Here is a 16,058-nt window from a genome sequence, read left to right on the forward strand (position 1 = left end):
CAGGGATCAGGGATACCCCAGGGATAGAGGATATCAAGGGATCATGGATATCCAGGGATCAGGGATACCCTGGGATCAGGGATACCCCAGGGATCAGGGATACCCCGGGATCAGGGATTCCCCGGGATCATGGAAGGCCTGGGGCAGCAGTGACAGGCACAGGAACCGATCCCAGATCAGCTCCCGGGGAAAGGCTGCAGCAGAACCTTCCCAAAATGTTCCTGGAGTTCTGAAGGTGCTTCATCCCTTTCCCAAGGCTGGGATTTTGTTCCCCAGGGAACAGCCGGGCTCTCCCCGGGACTCACCGCGGTCTGGGCCGTGATGTGGGTGCAGCCCACGATCTTGGCTCCAGCCAAAGGCTTCTCCCCCTGGGCTCTTTTCCTGAGTGAAATCAGAGCAGACATGTCTGCAAAAGGAAGAGAGGGGTTAATGCCGGCTCTGTCCGGAGCTGCTGGAGCTCCTCTCCCGCTTTTGGGCTCTCTCAGGATCCCTCCAGCCCCACCATCTGTGCTGGAGCTGTTCCAGGGCCCGGGAGCAAATCCCCCAGCCTGGGCTGTGCCAAACGGGACCAACCACGGGGTCATTTGTCACTTGGCCACACCAGGAGAGAGGGGTGGGCCCGGCTCTGCCCCGGGAGGCACCGGGGGCAGCCACAGCCCTCGGAGCACCTAAAGGTGACCCCGGAGCTGCCACACCTCAGGAGCTGCTCCAAACGGGCCTGGATTACCTCCCCCTTCTAACAGGAAAGCAGTGTCATCCAATCACCCCACTGCAAATGGGAACTCGGCTTCCCACGAGCCTCATGGGAAGGGCTTGGAACTCCCGGTTTCCATAAATGTTCCGAGATCCTTGTCCACCCAAAGCCACCAACATTCAGCCCTGCAAGGGCTCGAAAATGGCTGTGACAGGGCACCAATGTCTGCTGGCACATCAAGCTCTTCCCTGACTGATCTGAGGGGGGAAACAGGCTCTCCAAGGCTGGAGCAGGAGTGGGGATCCCCAGGGCTCAGCTCCTGGTCTGCAGAGGGCACAGGGCTGCCCCAGATCCCATAATCCCAACATTCCAGCCGTACCTTGCTCCGCGATCTCGATCTCCCGGCGCCCGAACTCGGCCTGTTTGATGTTCTTCACGCAGAAGTTGCTGCTGCCCTTGGAGTTGGTTTGTTGTTTCTCCCGGGGGGACACCTCGTCATCGGAGCTGTCTGTGTAGGATGCAGCTACCCCAGAGAGGAGAGACCTCAGAGCTCAGCCTGTCCCAACCCTGCCATGGGCAGGGACAACTCCCACTCGCCCAGGTCACCCCAAGCCCCGTCCAACCTGGCCTTGGACACTTCCAGGCATGGGGCAGCCACAGCTTCTCTGGGAATTCCATCCCAGCCCCACACCACCCTCACAGGGAAGGATTTCTCCCCAATATCCCATCTAACCCTAGCAGTGGGAAGCCATTCCCCCTTGTCCTGTCCGTCCATCCCTTGTCCTCTCCAGCTCTCCTGGAGCCCCTTCAGGCACTGGAAGGGGCTTGAAGATCTCCCTGGAGTTTTCTCTCCTCCAAGCTGAACACCCCCGGCTCTCCCAGCCTGTCCACCCTCACTGCTTCCCCCTTTGGGTGTGGGATGGATCCCAGTGTGCCCTCCCTGGCTGTGGACAGACCCTGGTGGGAGCTGGGCGGTCAGGGAGGGGCTCTCTGAGGTGTTTTGTGTCCAGCAGCACCTCCAGCTCCGATCAGGACTGAGCAGTCGGGGCAGGGCTCAGTCGGGTGCTGGCCTGGAGAGCTGCACTCCAGTTTTCCAGTGAGGAGAGGGATGGAGTTCCACATGCTGCTGCAAGAGCCCTGAGCTCCCTGTGCTGGTGGGGGGAGTGTGGGATGAAGGATCTGCCCCTGATCAGGACAGCTGGGAATGCCAAAGAAACCCTCTGGCTAAAAGGAAGGGGGGAATATCTTCTGAATCCAGGTCTTATGAATGCAGGGACATCCCATCCCTCAGGTTTCTGCTCTGTTTCCCTTCCCAGCTTTCACTCATGGCTCAAACTACCAATCTCCTAAGGAAGGCCAACATCCTGAAGGAATTCTGCACTCCTGTTCTCTACAACAGCAGAGTTATCAAAAAGCAATCAATGCCTGAGCCTAGGGAACCATCCCCTCCGTGTCCAAGTGCAAAGAGCGGCACCAATCCCGCCACGGGGTGTGAGCAGCACATTCCCAGCGGCACCAGGGCCGGATTTGGGATATGGGACATACAGGAGCAAGGACCTGGCACCTACCAGAGCTGTAGCTGTCTGTGGAAGACTGGGAGATGGAGCGGGACAGGGAGCGCCGGCCCGTCTTGGTCGGGAATTTGGTGAACTCCTGCATGTCATCTGCAAACTGGATTTGCTGGGAGCAAAGGGAAGAAGTGCTGGATCAGGGGGTGACCCTCAGGGCATGACACCTTCCGTGGCTGCCCAAGGATCCCTTCAGTCCACCTGGGCTGCCCCAGCCACAAAAATTAATGTCACCAAACACAACAAGGCTGCAGATCCCAAAATCCAACCCCTGGATTTGGACCCTCTGCCTGATCCAACTTGAAGGTTAAAGCAGGTCTGACACAACACCTGAAGGTAAAAAGAGCATCCAGGAACCTCCCCTTTAACCCATTCCCAGATCCAGGAGGCTCCTTCGAGGGTCACACTTGTCCAACCCAAATCCATGCCCTGATTCCACCAGATTTCTACCCAAAACATTCAGCAGCAAGAAAGCTGGGATGGTCCCAGCAGATCCCCGGCGCTTCCAGGCTCCTCCTCAGGAGCAGAGCATCCCCCAGGTTAAAAACACGGCACATCCTTCCAAAACTGACACTGAAACCTCGGCAGGAGAGAACATTTCAACAAAGAGAAGTTGACATTGCATTGGCTTCCACCCTCCTCGGCAGGAAATGTTTCCATTGGAAGAGGATCCCCCAAAAGAGCCACCCCTCCTTCCTTTCTGGGCCAGAGGCAACTCCGGGCTCCAGCACTTCCACTGGATCAGCAAATGTAACTCATTAAAAGAGGGGGAAATAACCCAAAACTGCCGCGCTCGCCCGGTGTGAGGTGCAAAAGGACTCACTGCTGCTCCTGCCAGGGAAAGACAACGGAATTGAAAGGGAATTAGGGAAAGCACCAGGGAATCCAGCCTGGAGCCCCCTCCTTGGAATGCTGCAATGCAGGAGGGACCCCAGCAGAGAACCCCGGCGTGGCCTCTTCCCTCGGATCCTGTCTCTCCGGGATTTAATTTTGCCACTTCCCAGGGATGAGACATCGTGGCAGGAGCGGGATTCACAAAGCACCCCCAGGAGACCTCGAGGGGATCCTGGATAAACCAAGAGGATGGGAAGAGACAGCCCACAAGGGCCTCCAGGAGGGGTTTCCCAGGCCACAGCCATCCCCAAAACTCCCTGAAAGCTTTGATGTGGGAAACAGCCTTGGAGAGGAGAGGAATGAAAGGATTTAGTTGGGATGATCCATTCCAGAAAGGAGGAATCTGGGCAGGGGAGGTGCAGCACCAGCATGGCTTTTTGGGGTGGAAAAGGAGCCATGGATCCTGCAGAATCCCAGAGGATGGCCCAAAAGCAGTGTGGGATTCCCTCGGGAGGGGACACGGGGGAATGGAATCCAAGGCAGGACAAGTGGGATGATGTGGGACTCCAGGAACGGCCCAGCACGGATCAGATCCACCACCAGACAAGCATCCCAGGCATTCCTGGGGGTGCTCCTGCTGAAAGGTTTCCAGCCAGCTCCTCCATCCTGGACACGGATCTGCTTCCCAGACCGGACTTCCCAGCAGATTCCAGTTGGATTCTGACACTAATTGCTTGAACTTGTATCAGTGGAAGGAATGGGAATGCTAAATGGAGTTTGGAGGTTTCATTTCCCAGCTGTTTGAGGCAGTTTTGTGCAGAGGGAGGCTCCAGAAGGAATCACAACCCCCATTCCCATGGGAGAGCAATGGGAGGATCCAGAGGGCACTCCAACTCCCATTCCCACAGGAAAGCAGAGAGAGGATCCAGAGGGTCTCACAACTCCCATTCCCATGTAGAGTAGGAGGATCCAGAGGACACCACAACCCCATTCCCATGGGAGAGCTGGTGGGATAAGAGGGGCAGAAGCACTTCCAGACAGGTACCAGCAGTGTCTCCACATTTCCCAACAAGGAATTATATTGCTTGGATCAATCCTTCCTGGACACTCTGGGAAAGGGCTGTGCCACCTCTGTGCTGGCATATTCCTGGTGGGCATTTCCAGGGAGGGAAAAATATCAGCAATTCCAGGACAAGATTCCCATCCCTTCACACCAAGCTCTTCCTCTGGCAGCTCATCAAACCAGAGGGAATAAAACCTCTGCCCATAAACCAGGTGCTGCCATTGGAACAGCCTCAAGTGTCAGCTGGGGAATTCCCTCCAGCTCTGGGGAAGGTTTCTCGGGAAGAGGTGAATCCAGGAGGGAAAAATGAAACAAGGCACAGACAGCCCAGGGTGCTCCAGCCCAGGGTGCAGGTCTGTCTGTCCTGGATGTGGGAATCCTGGGATAGGGCACTACCCGGCAGGGAAATATGCTGCCTGCATGGTCTCATGGAGCAAAGTTTGGGATGCGTTGGGAAGGAGAGGATGGGGCTGGAGGGCTGTTGTGCTCCCTGATCCCACAACATCCCACATGATGATCTTCCCTCACCCCCTCAGAGCACCGGCCATGGGTGCTGAGCCAGCTCCAAGGCACAGCCCCACTCCACAGGAGAAACAGCCCTTGGGGAAACACGGGAATGGCGGGATCGAATCCAAGGGGAAAGCAAAACACCCGAGTGCTGAATCACCCCCAGTAATCCCAGCCGGGGCTTTACCAGGCTCAGCCCAACTCCCCAGCTTAGCAAAATCTGCCCTGGCTAAAATTATCCTCCAACACCACGGGCAGCTCCCGAGTCCAACCAGCCACGGGCACATCCAAGCCCCGGGAGAGCGGGACGTTCCCGCAGGTCCGGCAGGGAGCGGAGGGAGGTCGGGAAAGGCTCCGGAGCAGAGTGCGTGACCGGAGCCCTCCACGTGCTGCAGCTGCATTAAGGAGGCAGAGCAAATCTCCTAATCCCTGGGCTGTCACTGGGATCCCAACGGGCGGCATTCCCGGCTGGAGGCTGCGGCTCCGCGCGCTCTGGGAATCGCATCCCCAACCTCATCCTGCTGGAAGCGGCTTCTCCAAGCGGGTGGAGCACGAGGGTTTGAGAGCAAGGAAAATATTTTTTTGTGCCAGGAATTCGTGGCCAAGGAGGGAAAACAAGGCAGGACCCACTTCCCTGCACAGGAATGGAGCCGAGGGGTTTCCAGGGTCGCTATCCCGGAAAAGGAGGAGATGGGGATAAGGGGCTGGGGGGAGCCAAACAGGCTTGGAACAGTAGGGATTTGGGGAGGTGTCCTGTAGGAAAACACCAGGATCCACCGTCTCCTGCCAAGTTCTCACAGGGCACTGCTGCTCCCAGTCACACCTCCAAGCTAGGAGGATACTCTGATCCCTTGGGAAAGCTGGAGCCACCATGTCATTCCCACACGGATCCGGCACTTCCCGGCAACAGATGCTCGTTTTCAGCTCAATCCACCCCTTCCAGAGCTGGAGCTGAGGGAGCATTGGCCCTGCTGGTACAGCCCCACATCCCAAAAAGGGCCCAGATGAGGCACCAGGGACCCCTGGATGCTCCCAGCACCAATCCCCTTGTCCGGCTGCACTGTCCGGAGCACCTCAAACCTCCGGGAAGCTGAACAAGGAGCTGCAAGAGGCTTCTCCCAGGGTTCTAAGGATGAATTCCGTGGGAACAGAGCCCCAGAGCAGCAGAAGAGTGTCCCCAGCACACCTGGCCTTGGCTGGTTAATGATTACGGCACAGGGAGGGCAAAGAGATTCCAGGGGGGGACTGGCACCCTCAGCTGGGTGTGCCATTCTCCACGGCACTTTCCCAAGCCCAGACACCAAGATCCCAAAATCCCAGGATCCCAAGGACTTTCCCAGCAAGTCAGCCCAGAGAGCAGCTTTTGGAGCTGACAGAGTAAGGAAAGTTCCACCCTCTGATTCTGAGCTCCAGAGGGATTTGTGAACACAGCTGGATTTACAGACGGTCTCGGTGTGTCCCTCACACGGGAACAGCCCCACTTTCATTTTAAAACTGATTTTAACACTCCTTCCATTCCCAGAGCAGCTCCAGAGAGGCTGTTGAGCTCCTCTGCTGTGCTCCACGTCCCTGATTCCATCCCAGGCAGCCCCAGGGGACAGCAGGTTGTGGAAGGAGGGTTTGGAAAGCATCCACCAGCTCCCAGCTGACCCAGCTCAGCCAGGCACAGGCTCCAGAGAGAAAGGACACGTGCCAGGAGCAGCTCCAGGCTCTATCCCACCAGCCCCAGGTTTGCCTCAGCAACCCCCATTTTTAATTATTGTTAGTTTTTCCTGGGGACGACGTGAGCGTCGGCACATCCGGAGCGGGGGGAAAGTGCCCTCCCAGCCCCTGCTGCCCCGGATAACGGGAAGGGGGGACAGGAGCAGGCTCCACACGTCACCCAGGATCAGCAGGACCCTCCTAAACCCCTCCACACTCCGGAGTTTCACATCCAGGGACGTGAGGACACGGCACAGCCACCCAGAGACAAACAGCAAACCGGGAGCAGCCCCGGAACCACCTGGAAAGGCAGGGAGACTCCAACCCACTGCTGCCCTCCTGGAAGGATCCAGAGTCCTGGGACTTCTCCTTCGGCTCAGGACTATTCAGAGCAGCCAGTTCCCCTTATTTAACCTGTCCTCCCAAACACCCCCCCTGGCAGAGCTGGGGGGGCACTGCCGGGTGCCCGACGCTCCCTGCTATGACCTGTCTTTAAGTCCATAATTTCTTTGTCATTCCTGGGAATTCAGCCAGATTAGGAATGTTCTACAGCTCCAATGAGCATCCTCCTCCTCCTCCCCAGTCCCACTCCCACATGAGGTGGGAGCAGCACTCAGATCAGGGCTGGGTTTTGCACTCCTGGGCACCTCCAGGTTTCAGGTTCCGAGGATTTCTCATCTGCAGAAGGACCTCTTCCTCCTGGGAATGCTGTGGTTTTCCCAAGAAGGAGCTGGGTCTCTAAAGGACAAGTTGTTTTAATCCACTTATTTGCAGAAAGGAGGCACCCCAGGGGCTCTTCAGTCCCCTCAGCAGAAAAAAAACCAAACCACAGATAATCAGGATTTTCCTCCTTTCCAGGTCAAACAGAGGAGTGGAGCTGGTTCCCTTGTGCCACCTCCCCCAGGAGGGCACAGACCCTTCCAGGATGCTTCCACAGTCACCCACAATTCCCAACCAGAAGAGCCATTCCTGAGGACACCCTGCCCCATTTCCCCCCTTGGATGAGGGGCTGAGGCCATCCCAGCTCCCGGGGTGTGTTCCCTGTGCTGGCCCCGGGGTTGGCACTGCTCCCATCAGAGCCGTGCCAGGGCACTGGGTTTGTTTAGAGGATTTGGCTGCCCTGTCCCCTCAGGCCCCCTCTGTCCCATTTCCAGGCTGGAAGAGCCAGCCCCTGTGCCCACGGGATGGGGCTGGGAACAGGGGACACACGGAAGGACACAGCTCCTGCTCCATGACCCCACAGGACATGGATTTTTGGGGTGGGAAGCAGCAAGGAAGACAGAGATGCTTTTAGGGTTCCTCTCCTGAGGGCTCACCCAGCCTGGAGGGGTATTCCTGGATCACAGCATCCCTTAAGGATGGAAGGGAAGGGCAAGCCAGGTACTCAGAGTGGAGGGATGGGGGATCAGGATCAATAAGGCTCCAGCTCATCCCCACCCCAAACCACTGCCAAGGGGAGGGGTTTGAGGGGGATTTGGCCATGGGACTCAAACCATCCCCTCTTCCCACTTCCAAGTGAGCCAGAACACACCTGGCATGACAAAGGGCTGCAGGAATTCACAGGGGGCTGCAGCCCAGCCATGGAAGAACCACCACATTCCCAGTTCACAGCAGCAAAGGATTCCCAGGCAGTGCCCAGGACCAGGGCAGTGCCCACACCTCCAGCCCCAGCATTCCACAGGGATGCAGGGGCAGCAGGATGGGCACTCAGCAGGCATCTCCTGGTCCTCCACAGCCTGGGCACCGGGGATCTGGGCAGAGCTGGAAGTGGCACAACCCCCAGGAACAGGACCTGCTTCTGCTCCAGGCGTGGCCTTGGCAATAGCAGAACTTTCTCCTGGTGGTTCTCCCAGCTGGGAGAGGAAACCTCAAGTGCTTTGTTTGGACAACACAGGGAAGGGGCTGCTCTGGGAGGGGAAGCACAACCAGTGTGGAATTCAGTGCTCCTGGATCTGCACCTCTCCCTCCAGAGGGTTCCCAGGGCAGGTTGTTCTCCCTGCTTGGCACACTCCCTGAGCAGGAATTGCAGCCAAAGCTCCACCTGGAAACCTCTCCACTGCTCCCAACAAGGAAATAAAAGGACACTGAGGTCCTGGCAAGGCAAACTGGCCAAGCCCTGATCCCAGCCTTCATCCTCCAGGGCCAGGGAAGGGCTGGTAGGGGAAAAAAAAAAACAAAACAAACCAAGTTTCCGTGAGTCCAAGAGGAGAATTAAAGACTTCCACACAAATCCCAAAACTCAGCAGAGAAGAAGAAACACCTGGAAAGAAATGGATCCATTCCAAGGGTTAACAGGCTGGAAATCACACCAAGACTTCAGTCGTGGTGGGAATCCCTGTAAATGCCAGGAAAAGGAAAAATAGACAGAAGAGGGATTCAATAAAAGAGATGAGATCTTGAGTGTTAAACAGTAACTGGGAATAACTCCAGGGAACAACTCCTGCCCTGTGAACACCTGGAGGTCAAAGGTGGGATCCAGCAGGAGCAGAGGGAAAGATCCCCACCAGCAGATAAGGGGTCCAGTCCTTGGACTGCAGGAATGGAGGCAAAGGCTTGGGCCCGGCTTTAATGGAGAGGGATAAACCCTGGGACACAGGGAGAACTCCTGGGAGAGCTCCTGAAATAAACAGGGAGATCTGGACACAGGGAAATCTCCTGGGACACACAGGGAGAGCTCCTTCCCGGCAGGAACAGCAGAAGTCCAGTCCCTGAGATCCTCCCCAGTTAACCCCATGAACTCCAGGGATGCCCAAACAGCCACTGGTTTAACAACCTCCCAGATTTCTCCCCTCTGGATTCATCCCCAGGGCCCAGCGAGGGTCTGGGCAGTGGGATAACTGGTGTTAACTGGAGTTACCACGCTGGGAGTGCTGCATGGACAGGACACAGGGAATGGCTTCCCACTGCCAGGGAGCAGGGTAGAATGGGATACTGGGAAGAAATTCCTCCCTCTGAGGGTGGGGAGGCCCTGGAATGGATTTCCCAGAGAATGCCCCATCCCTAGAAGTGCCCAAGGCCAGGTTGGACAGGGTTTGGAGCAACCTGGCATAGTGGAAGGTGTCCCAGCCCATGGCAGGGGTGGAACTGGATTTAAGGTCTCTTTCAACCCAAACTATTCCATTATTCCATGACTGTGGGTTAAATCACTTCCAGCAGCTTGTGGGGCAATCCAAGGACTGGCAGCTGTGGAGCTGGAATCCCATGGAAATGTGTTTGTGTGTCAGAGCTGAGAGGGAATCAGCTCTAATTAGCATCGAGTTTTAAACTAATTAGAAAACTCCTCTTCCAGCACAGCTGTGGGAGACCACAGGAACAGCCACAGAGGGCTCCTGCAGCAGCTCCACGTGGTCTGAAGGGAGGCTTGGCCACGGAAAAACCCAGATTGCAAACCCCAACCCCCTCCTCCACAATCCTAAAGCAGCCCCTGTGCTTTGGGGGAGGAACTGTTCTCCCTGCGTCCCACCTGCCTCCTTCCCTCCCCGCAAACTGCCTCTCAAATCCCAGCATTCCAAGACGTCTTTGGGTCTTTCCAGAGACCAAAACAGCAAATCCCACCCAGGAGAGGGTCCAGCTACTCTCAGCTTCCCTCAGCAGATGCTCCATTAAAGGGGAAAACACCCAGTGGGATCAGCATGGAAACAGGAATAGCCTGGTTTGGAAAAGTGGGAATCCATCCTGCTCCTGCCCTGATCCCCAAAGGCCCCTCACAGTGGTGTTTCCACCAGAGCTGCCCATTCCTCTTTATCAACACACTGTTTTCAGCCCTGGAAACGACTTGGATTTTGATGCATCTGGTTAGAGGCAAAGCAGGAGAAACCTCAGGCTGTTCCCTCCTCAGGAGTGCAAGGAATCAGCACCAGGATGGACAAACATCACCCTCCTGGACCCTGGGAGCAAAGCCAACCCCTTCCTGCAGACAGGGCTGATTCCATGGAGCCCCTTCCTTTGAAATGAGGCAAGAGGGATACAGAATTCTCTCCCTGGGGATGGTGAGCTCGGAGAACACTTGGAGAAGGGGCTGGTTAATGCAGCAGGAGCTGTGCTGCCTGTCAGAGCTGATGGCTCCAAGGTCAACAAGGAGCAGCCAGATGTTCCTGCTCCAAAACATGCCCAGGTTGGATGCAAAACTCTCCCCACAGAGCAGGAATGTGTGAAATCCAGGACTCCCTGCTGGGAGGGGAAAGGAGGAGGGACAGAAAACAGCAGACCCAGGTTGAACCTCAGCCCGGGCCAGCTGGAAGGAGGAAACCAAAACACGAATTTCGGGAAGGCAGAGCCCCAGGACCCTCCTTTTCCAGGCTGGGAGGAGCCATTCCCTCCACCCACACCTTGGAGATAAACCAGGCTCCCAGAGCCCCCACCCAAATGCCAGTTCCCAAATCCAGGCTCCCAGAGCCCCCACCCAAATGCCAGTTCCCAAATCCAGGCTCCCAGAGCCCCTACCCAAATGCCAGTTCCCAAATCCAGGCTCCCAGAGCCCCTGCCCAAATGCCAGCCCCTGAATCCAGGCAGGAATGGGTGCTTCCAGCCAGCCCTGGGGTGTGGGGGCAGCCAAGGGGAAGCTGCTCCCACCTCCAAGGGCTCCCCCCGGGACAATGGAGGCTGCTGGAGGAGCTGGAACATCATGTCCTCGGCCACCTCCGTGCCTTGGCTGTCACCAACCTGGAGCAAACAGATTCTGCAGCAGCAATGAGCTCGTTACCAAGGCCACCGTATTGATCCCAGAGTGACATGAACAGTCACAGCCCAGGCAGCCCAACTCCACAGGGGCAGCTTCCCAAAGGCAGGAACAGCTTCTCAGCCTGCTTTCCCAGGGGCACAGAGCCCAAAAAACACCCCAACTTCTGCCCTGGGAGGGTGGTGAGGCCCTGGCAGGGGTTGCCAAGAGAAGCTGTGGCTGCCCCATCCCTGGAAGTGTCCAAGGCCAGGTTGGATGGGGCTTGGGATAGTGGGATAGTGGAAGGTGTCCCTGCCCATGGCAGGGGGTGGGATTGGATGAGCTTTCAGGTCCCTTCAACCCAAAGCATTCCCAAACCATGGCAGCTTTCTCCTTGGAAGCTCCAGAGCACCCATTCCCAAGGTCTACCATGCCAGGGAAGCCTATGGAGATGATGTGGGCAGAGGGGGACAGTGCAGAGCAGATTCCAGCACTGCCAAGGGGGACCAAGCCCTGGAACTATCAAGTGCTCTGAGAAGAGGCTCCACAGACCCTGCTGAGATGTCACCACGATGCTCCTCCTTGGTGGCACTCCCTGACCCTCCTCCCAGCCCCTCCTTGATCCAACCCATGGCTCCACTGAGGGAGAAGTTTCGGCACAGGTTCCTCCACACGGCGGGTCCCTGAGGCCACCAGCGGGTCGTGGGACATTCACCTGGAATGTCACCACCAGGTGCTGGGTGAAGGTGAGCCAGAGGCTCCAGATAAGCAGCTCTGATCAAAGGGCTCAGCAGGAAACACAAGGAGCCCTTTGCAAAGGCGACCAAACCACAGCGAATCCCTGCGTGTGAGTGCTGAAATCCCAGCCCTTCCCTGCTCCAGCAGCTGGGATGAGGCACCCACCGACCCCTCAGAGGAGCAACATGGACACAATCCTCACCTGCAAAGGAGCAACTCCAAACTGACCTTGAGAACCTGTTTTCCAGAGCAAAAAACCCAGTTTCAACCTCTAAAAAAGAGCACAGCAACTCACTCCAAAATTTGCACGGACTGGAAACTCTTCAGGTCCCAAAGAAATTGTTGTGGAGGGCTGGTCCCCAGCACAGACAGACCTTTCCCAAAATGCCAGGGTGAGGAAAACACCAGGCTCCTGCCAGCAGCGTGATTCCCACGCTCCAGACCTCGCTGTTCCCGTGGGAAGGGATGGGTGGTCTCCACACCCACACCACCCAAAGGTGACAAGGCTGGGGAGAACAAATATCCAGCTGCTGTCCCTTCTCCAAAGGGCAGACGTGCAGTGGGAACCCAGCCTCCCTCAGGGATTCAGGAAGCCACAGGCCCTGGAACATTTTGAAGATGGTTTGTGCCCATCAGACCCCCAAAATCTCCTTGTGTCCTGCTCACAGCTCAGTGAAGCACCTCCTGGCCTTGCAGCAGTGCTAGTCACTGGGACAAGCCTCCCCTCTGGACAGCCAGGAGACCCCCCAAAACACCAAAGCCATAGGAAGGACCCAAGAACAACCTGGAGGAGCAAAACAGAGTGTTCTGCCATGTATCACAGCCCTGGGGGGAACTGGCTGCTCCCAGCCCCAGGGAATCCCCTCCACTCCAAACACCCCCGTGCTCTGCTCTGGGTCAGGGCACAACCCTGGCACCTTCTAACACAGCAACACGTTCATTCTTTAGGGTTTTCCTGCACCCCAGGGAAAGCCAGACCCATCCCAGGTTATCCAGACGAAGGAGGATGAGCTGTCCAACTCATCCCAACCCCAGCACCTCATCCTGAGATAGAAAAGCTGCAGTGACAGAGCAGAAGAGCCAAAGAAGTGAGGATTTGGGCAGGGATCAAGGAGAGCTGGGTGTGTGGAGCCTGTGGAGCAGCCAGGACAGGAGATGGTGGCCACGACCCCAGACAGGCTCACAAAGGCACAAAGGATTTATGGACACCCAGACTAAGGAATGGAATTAAAGGGAGCGGAAAAACGAGTGGCTCTGGGAGCTCTGTCAGGACAAACAAGGACAGTCCCATCCCCCTGACAGGCCCAGGGGAAGGTGGTTTATTGTCCCCCGGCCTGGCAGAGCCACAGGACCTGAGACGAGTCGGGACAGAACAAAATGGGGCAGAAACGGGTCTTTGGAAGGGGCTGGGACGCAGTGAAGTCAGCGGGTCTGGGAATGAGGCTCCAGAGAGGACACCCAGCCCTGCCCAGGGGCTCCATCCCCTCTGCCCAGCCTTTCCCTGCTCCATCCCAGCCACCCCCACGCAGGCAGTGCCCGGCTGGCACCGCAGAGCTGCAGTGCCGAGCATTAGCATTCCCTGCCACAGCTCCGGGTGGGATCCCGCTGGAGCTGGAGCAGCGCCGGCACCCACAGGGACACCGCACCCCCCAAACCCCCCGGGCACAGAGACCACCCCACTCACCTGCCCAGAGCCACACCAGAGCCTGTTCCACAGCCAAGGAATGCTGCAGGGTTCCCCAGGGTGGGGGAGCCCGGGGGTGATCCCACCGGGATGAGGACACAGCAGGGGGAGGTGACAGGGACAGCACCAAGTGCACCGTGCCCTGCCACAACCATGTCCTTCCCAGCCCAGGGCACCCACAGCTCGCCTTGGCCAGGCATTTAAGGCTCCACTGGCATGGATTGGGAAAGCAAGTGCTGCCAAGGGCACCTGCAGTCTCCAGGGAGGCAGAGGAGCAGATGCCCAGCCGCAGCAGGGACGGCACAAGGGGATGGGGAGGAGCAGGGCCTGCCCTTGAGCTCCCCGAGCCCCATCCAGCCCCCAGCCTCAGCATTCCCAGCCTTCCCCGGCAACACCAAGGCTGGACAAGGTGGGAAGCTCAGCATCGCTCCCCTCTGCCTGCAGACCACCAAGGAACCACCTCACAGCAAACTGTGACAGCCCAATTCCCAGGAACCGCAGGGAAACGGGAGCTCTGGCAGAGCCAGGCAATCCCAGCTTTTGGGGAAATCCACCCCATCCCTCCTTTCCCCTGCACTGTGCTGGCTCCTGCTTCAACCTGGAGATGACCACAGTTAATCTCTTACCTCCTGTCGTTTCACTTTTCACCTCAAACGAGTCCCTGACAAGGGGAAATGTCAGCGATCCCTGGGGCTGGATCCCAGCTCCGGGTGCCCCAACAAGGAGACACTGACTTCTCCACAGCACCCACTGCTTCCAGCTGCATCCAAGATGCCTCCCCAGCTCTCAGTGCCCAAACTGGCACTTCCCCTGAGCTCCAGCACAAGTTAAAGCTCCTCTGAAAAGCCATTCACAGGGAGAGAGGGAGCCTGCCCCGAGCTTGGCCACATTCCCCCCCTCCCCGTGTCCAAACGCCTCCCGCAGAGCACCCTGGCAAAGCTCAGGGAGCCCAAACACCCGGGTGGGAGCTGCTCCAGCAGCACAGAGTGATCTCCATGCTGGGAATCGTCTATCCCCACCATCTCCACCAGCCTCTGACCACGCCGGGAGCTCCAGGGCAGCACAAAAGTCACTTTTGGTGGAATCAGAAAGGAGCTTTAATGGTTTAATTGCGCTGCTGTTCCAGGAGCAGAGCTGGGGGCACTCAGCTTATCTCAGGAGGGCAATTCTCCTGCCCCGGCCTTTCATCCTCCTGCCAACGCCTCTGCTGTTCCCCAGCTCTGCTCTTTGCAGGAATTAGCCAGGCAAGGAAAACAGTGGCCCCGAGCGATTTGTGGCCAAGCTCAGCCCTCTCTGCCTGCTGATGTTATCGGCTCAAATGTCGGGTGTCGCTCTGGGCACCTCCAACATCCTCACCCGGCCAGGAAAAGCTCCTCACTCTGAACAACCAGCTGCCAGTCTGGGGGGATACAACACCTCCCACCCCTGAGACACACAGACTTTGCCTCTCAGGATGCTGGATCGATTCCTTTTCACCTCTTTTGGCCCCATGGATACTCTGGGATGAGCAGTTTGCCATCCCCTCACTCTGACAAAGATGATGATTATGAAAAAAGTAAAAACAATCTCTGAGCTGGAAGAGACAGATCCCAGCTCCACATTCCTCTGCTCCTTCCTCCGGGCTATGTCCACAGCCCAGACAAACAGGAGTCTCCAACTCCCTGGGTGAGGAGGTGCCTCCAACCCAGTCGACCTTCCCCAAGGGTCAGAGCTCCCTGATCCCACCTGGAGCAGGAAGGAGAGATTCCCCCAGAGAATGAGGATGTTCCCATTCCCTGCCACTGCCCTGCCTTCTCTTCCACCACTGGCAGGCTGTTGCAGCCCCGAGGGGAACACGATGTTCAGCACAGCGGGGACCCGCAGCTGCACAGATCCCAACATGGATCCCAACATGGAGCTGCCCCCCAGAACACCGGGAATTCAGCACCGAGCCCGGAGCACAGGGCTGGGAGTGCTCACCCTCCTAAGAGGGAGTTACCCAGGTTAGTGGGTGTCCTGCCCACCCTCAGTGCCACCCATGCATGCCATGGGAGCAGCACCAGGACTGGGGAGGTTTGGGGAGGAACAGGCTGAAGATCCCAGAGCTCCTGCGAGGCCTTCAAGGATGGAAGGGTTCAGAGGTGACTCAGGAGAGCTCAGCACCAGCAGCCTCTTCCCAAGCCCAAACGTGTTCCCACCTACACCCCCAACACATCTCCTGTCCCAAAATAAGTCCAAGCCCCCGAATTCCCCGGGCTGCCCTTCCCAGTGACCCACAGCCAGATCCCAGGGCGCTGCTGGCTCATCCCATTTAATGGCTCCCCTGCTCTGTCCCTGTCACCCCACAGGGACCCTCGACTCTTCCCGTGGTCACCCTGTCCCCACACACCCCCGTGGCACAGCCGAGCCTCCCCCGTGCCCCCCAGAGCCGGACCCGGTCCAGCTGCAGCCCCCACAAACCATCCCTCCCCTCACCCCCAGCACTGACCCCTCTCTCCCCAGTACCCAACCCCTCCCCTCCCACCCCAAGCTGGGCCAGCAGCCCTGCTGGGCACCTCTGCCCCCTGCCCCAGCTCATTCCTGCTGCCCCCTCACTGGTACCAATTCCCCCTCACTGGTACCAATTCCCCCTC

At 57.7% G+C, this 16,058-nt stretch overlaps 1 protein-coding gene across 2 annotated transcripts in view; it reads right to left on the minus strand.

Moving 5' to 3' along the window:
- Positions 1-16,058, minus strand: part of AHCYL1 (adenosylhomocysteinase like 1) — a 25,549-nt gene that overhangs the window by 8,731 nt on the left and 760 nt on the right. Inside the window, exons 1-4 of one of the 2 annotated variants that reach the window (XM_027665762.1) lie at positions 14,073-14,305; positions 2,263-2,374; positions 1,074-1,217; positions 306-406 (exon numbers count right to left, since the gene is read on the minus strand). In XM_027665762.1, the coding sequence (XP_027521563.1) occupies positions 306-406; positions 1,074-1,217; positions 2,263-2,353 (336 nt within the window). In that variant the 5' untranslated portion in view covers positions 2,354-2,374; positions 14,073-14,305. Of the gene's footprint in view, positions 1-305; positions 407-1,073; positions 1,218-2,262; positions 2,375-14,072; positions 14,306-16,058 lie in introns of those variants that run through there. The other variant, XM_027665761.1, reaches the window with a different exon arrangement.

Source organism: Corapipo altera, unplaced genomic scaffold (assembly GCF_003945725.1).
Source record: "Corapipo altera isolate COAL_440 unplaced genomic scaffold, ASM394572v1 202, whole genome shotgun sequence".
Classification (NCBI taxonomy): Eukaryota; Metazoa; Chordata; class Aves; order Passeriformes; family Pipridae; genus Corapipo; species Corapipo altera.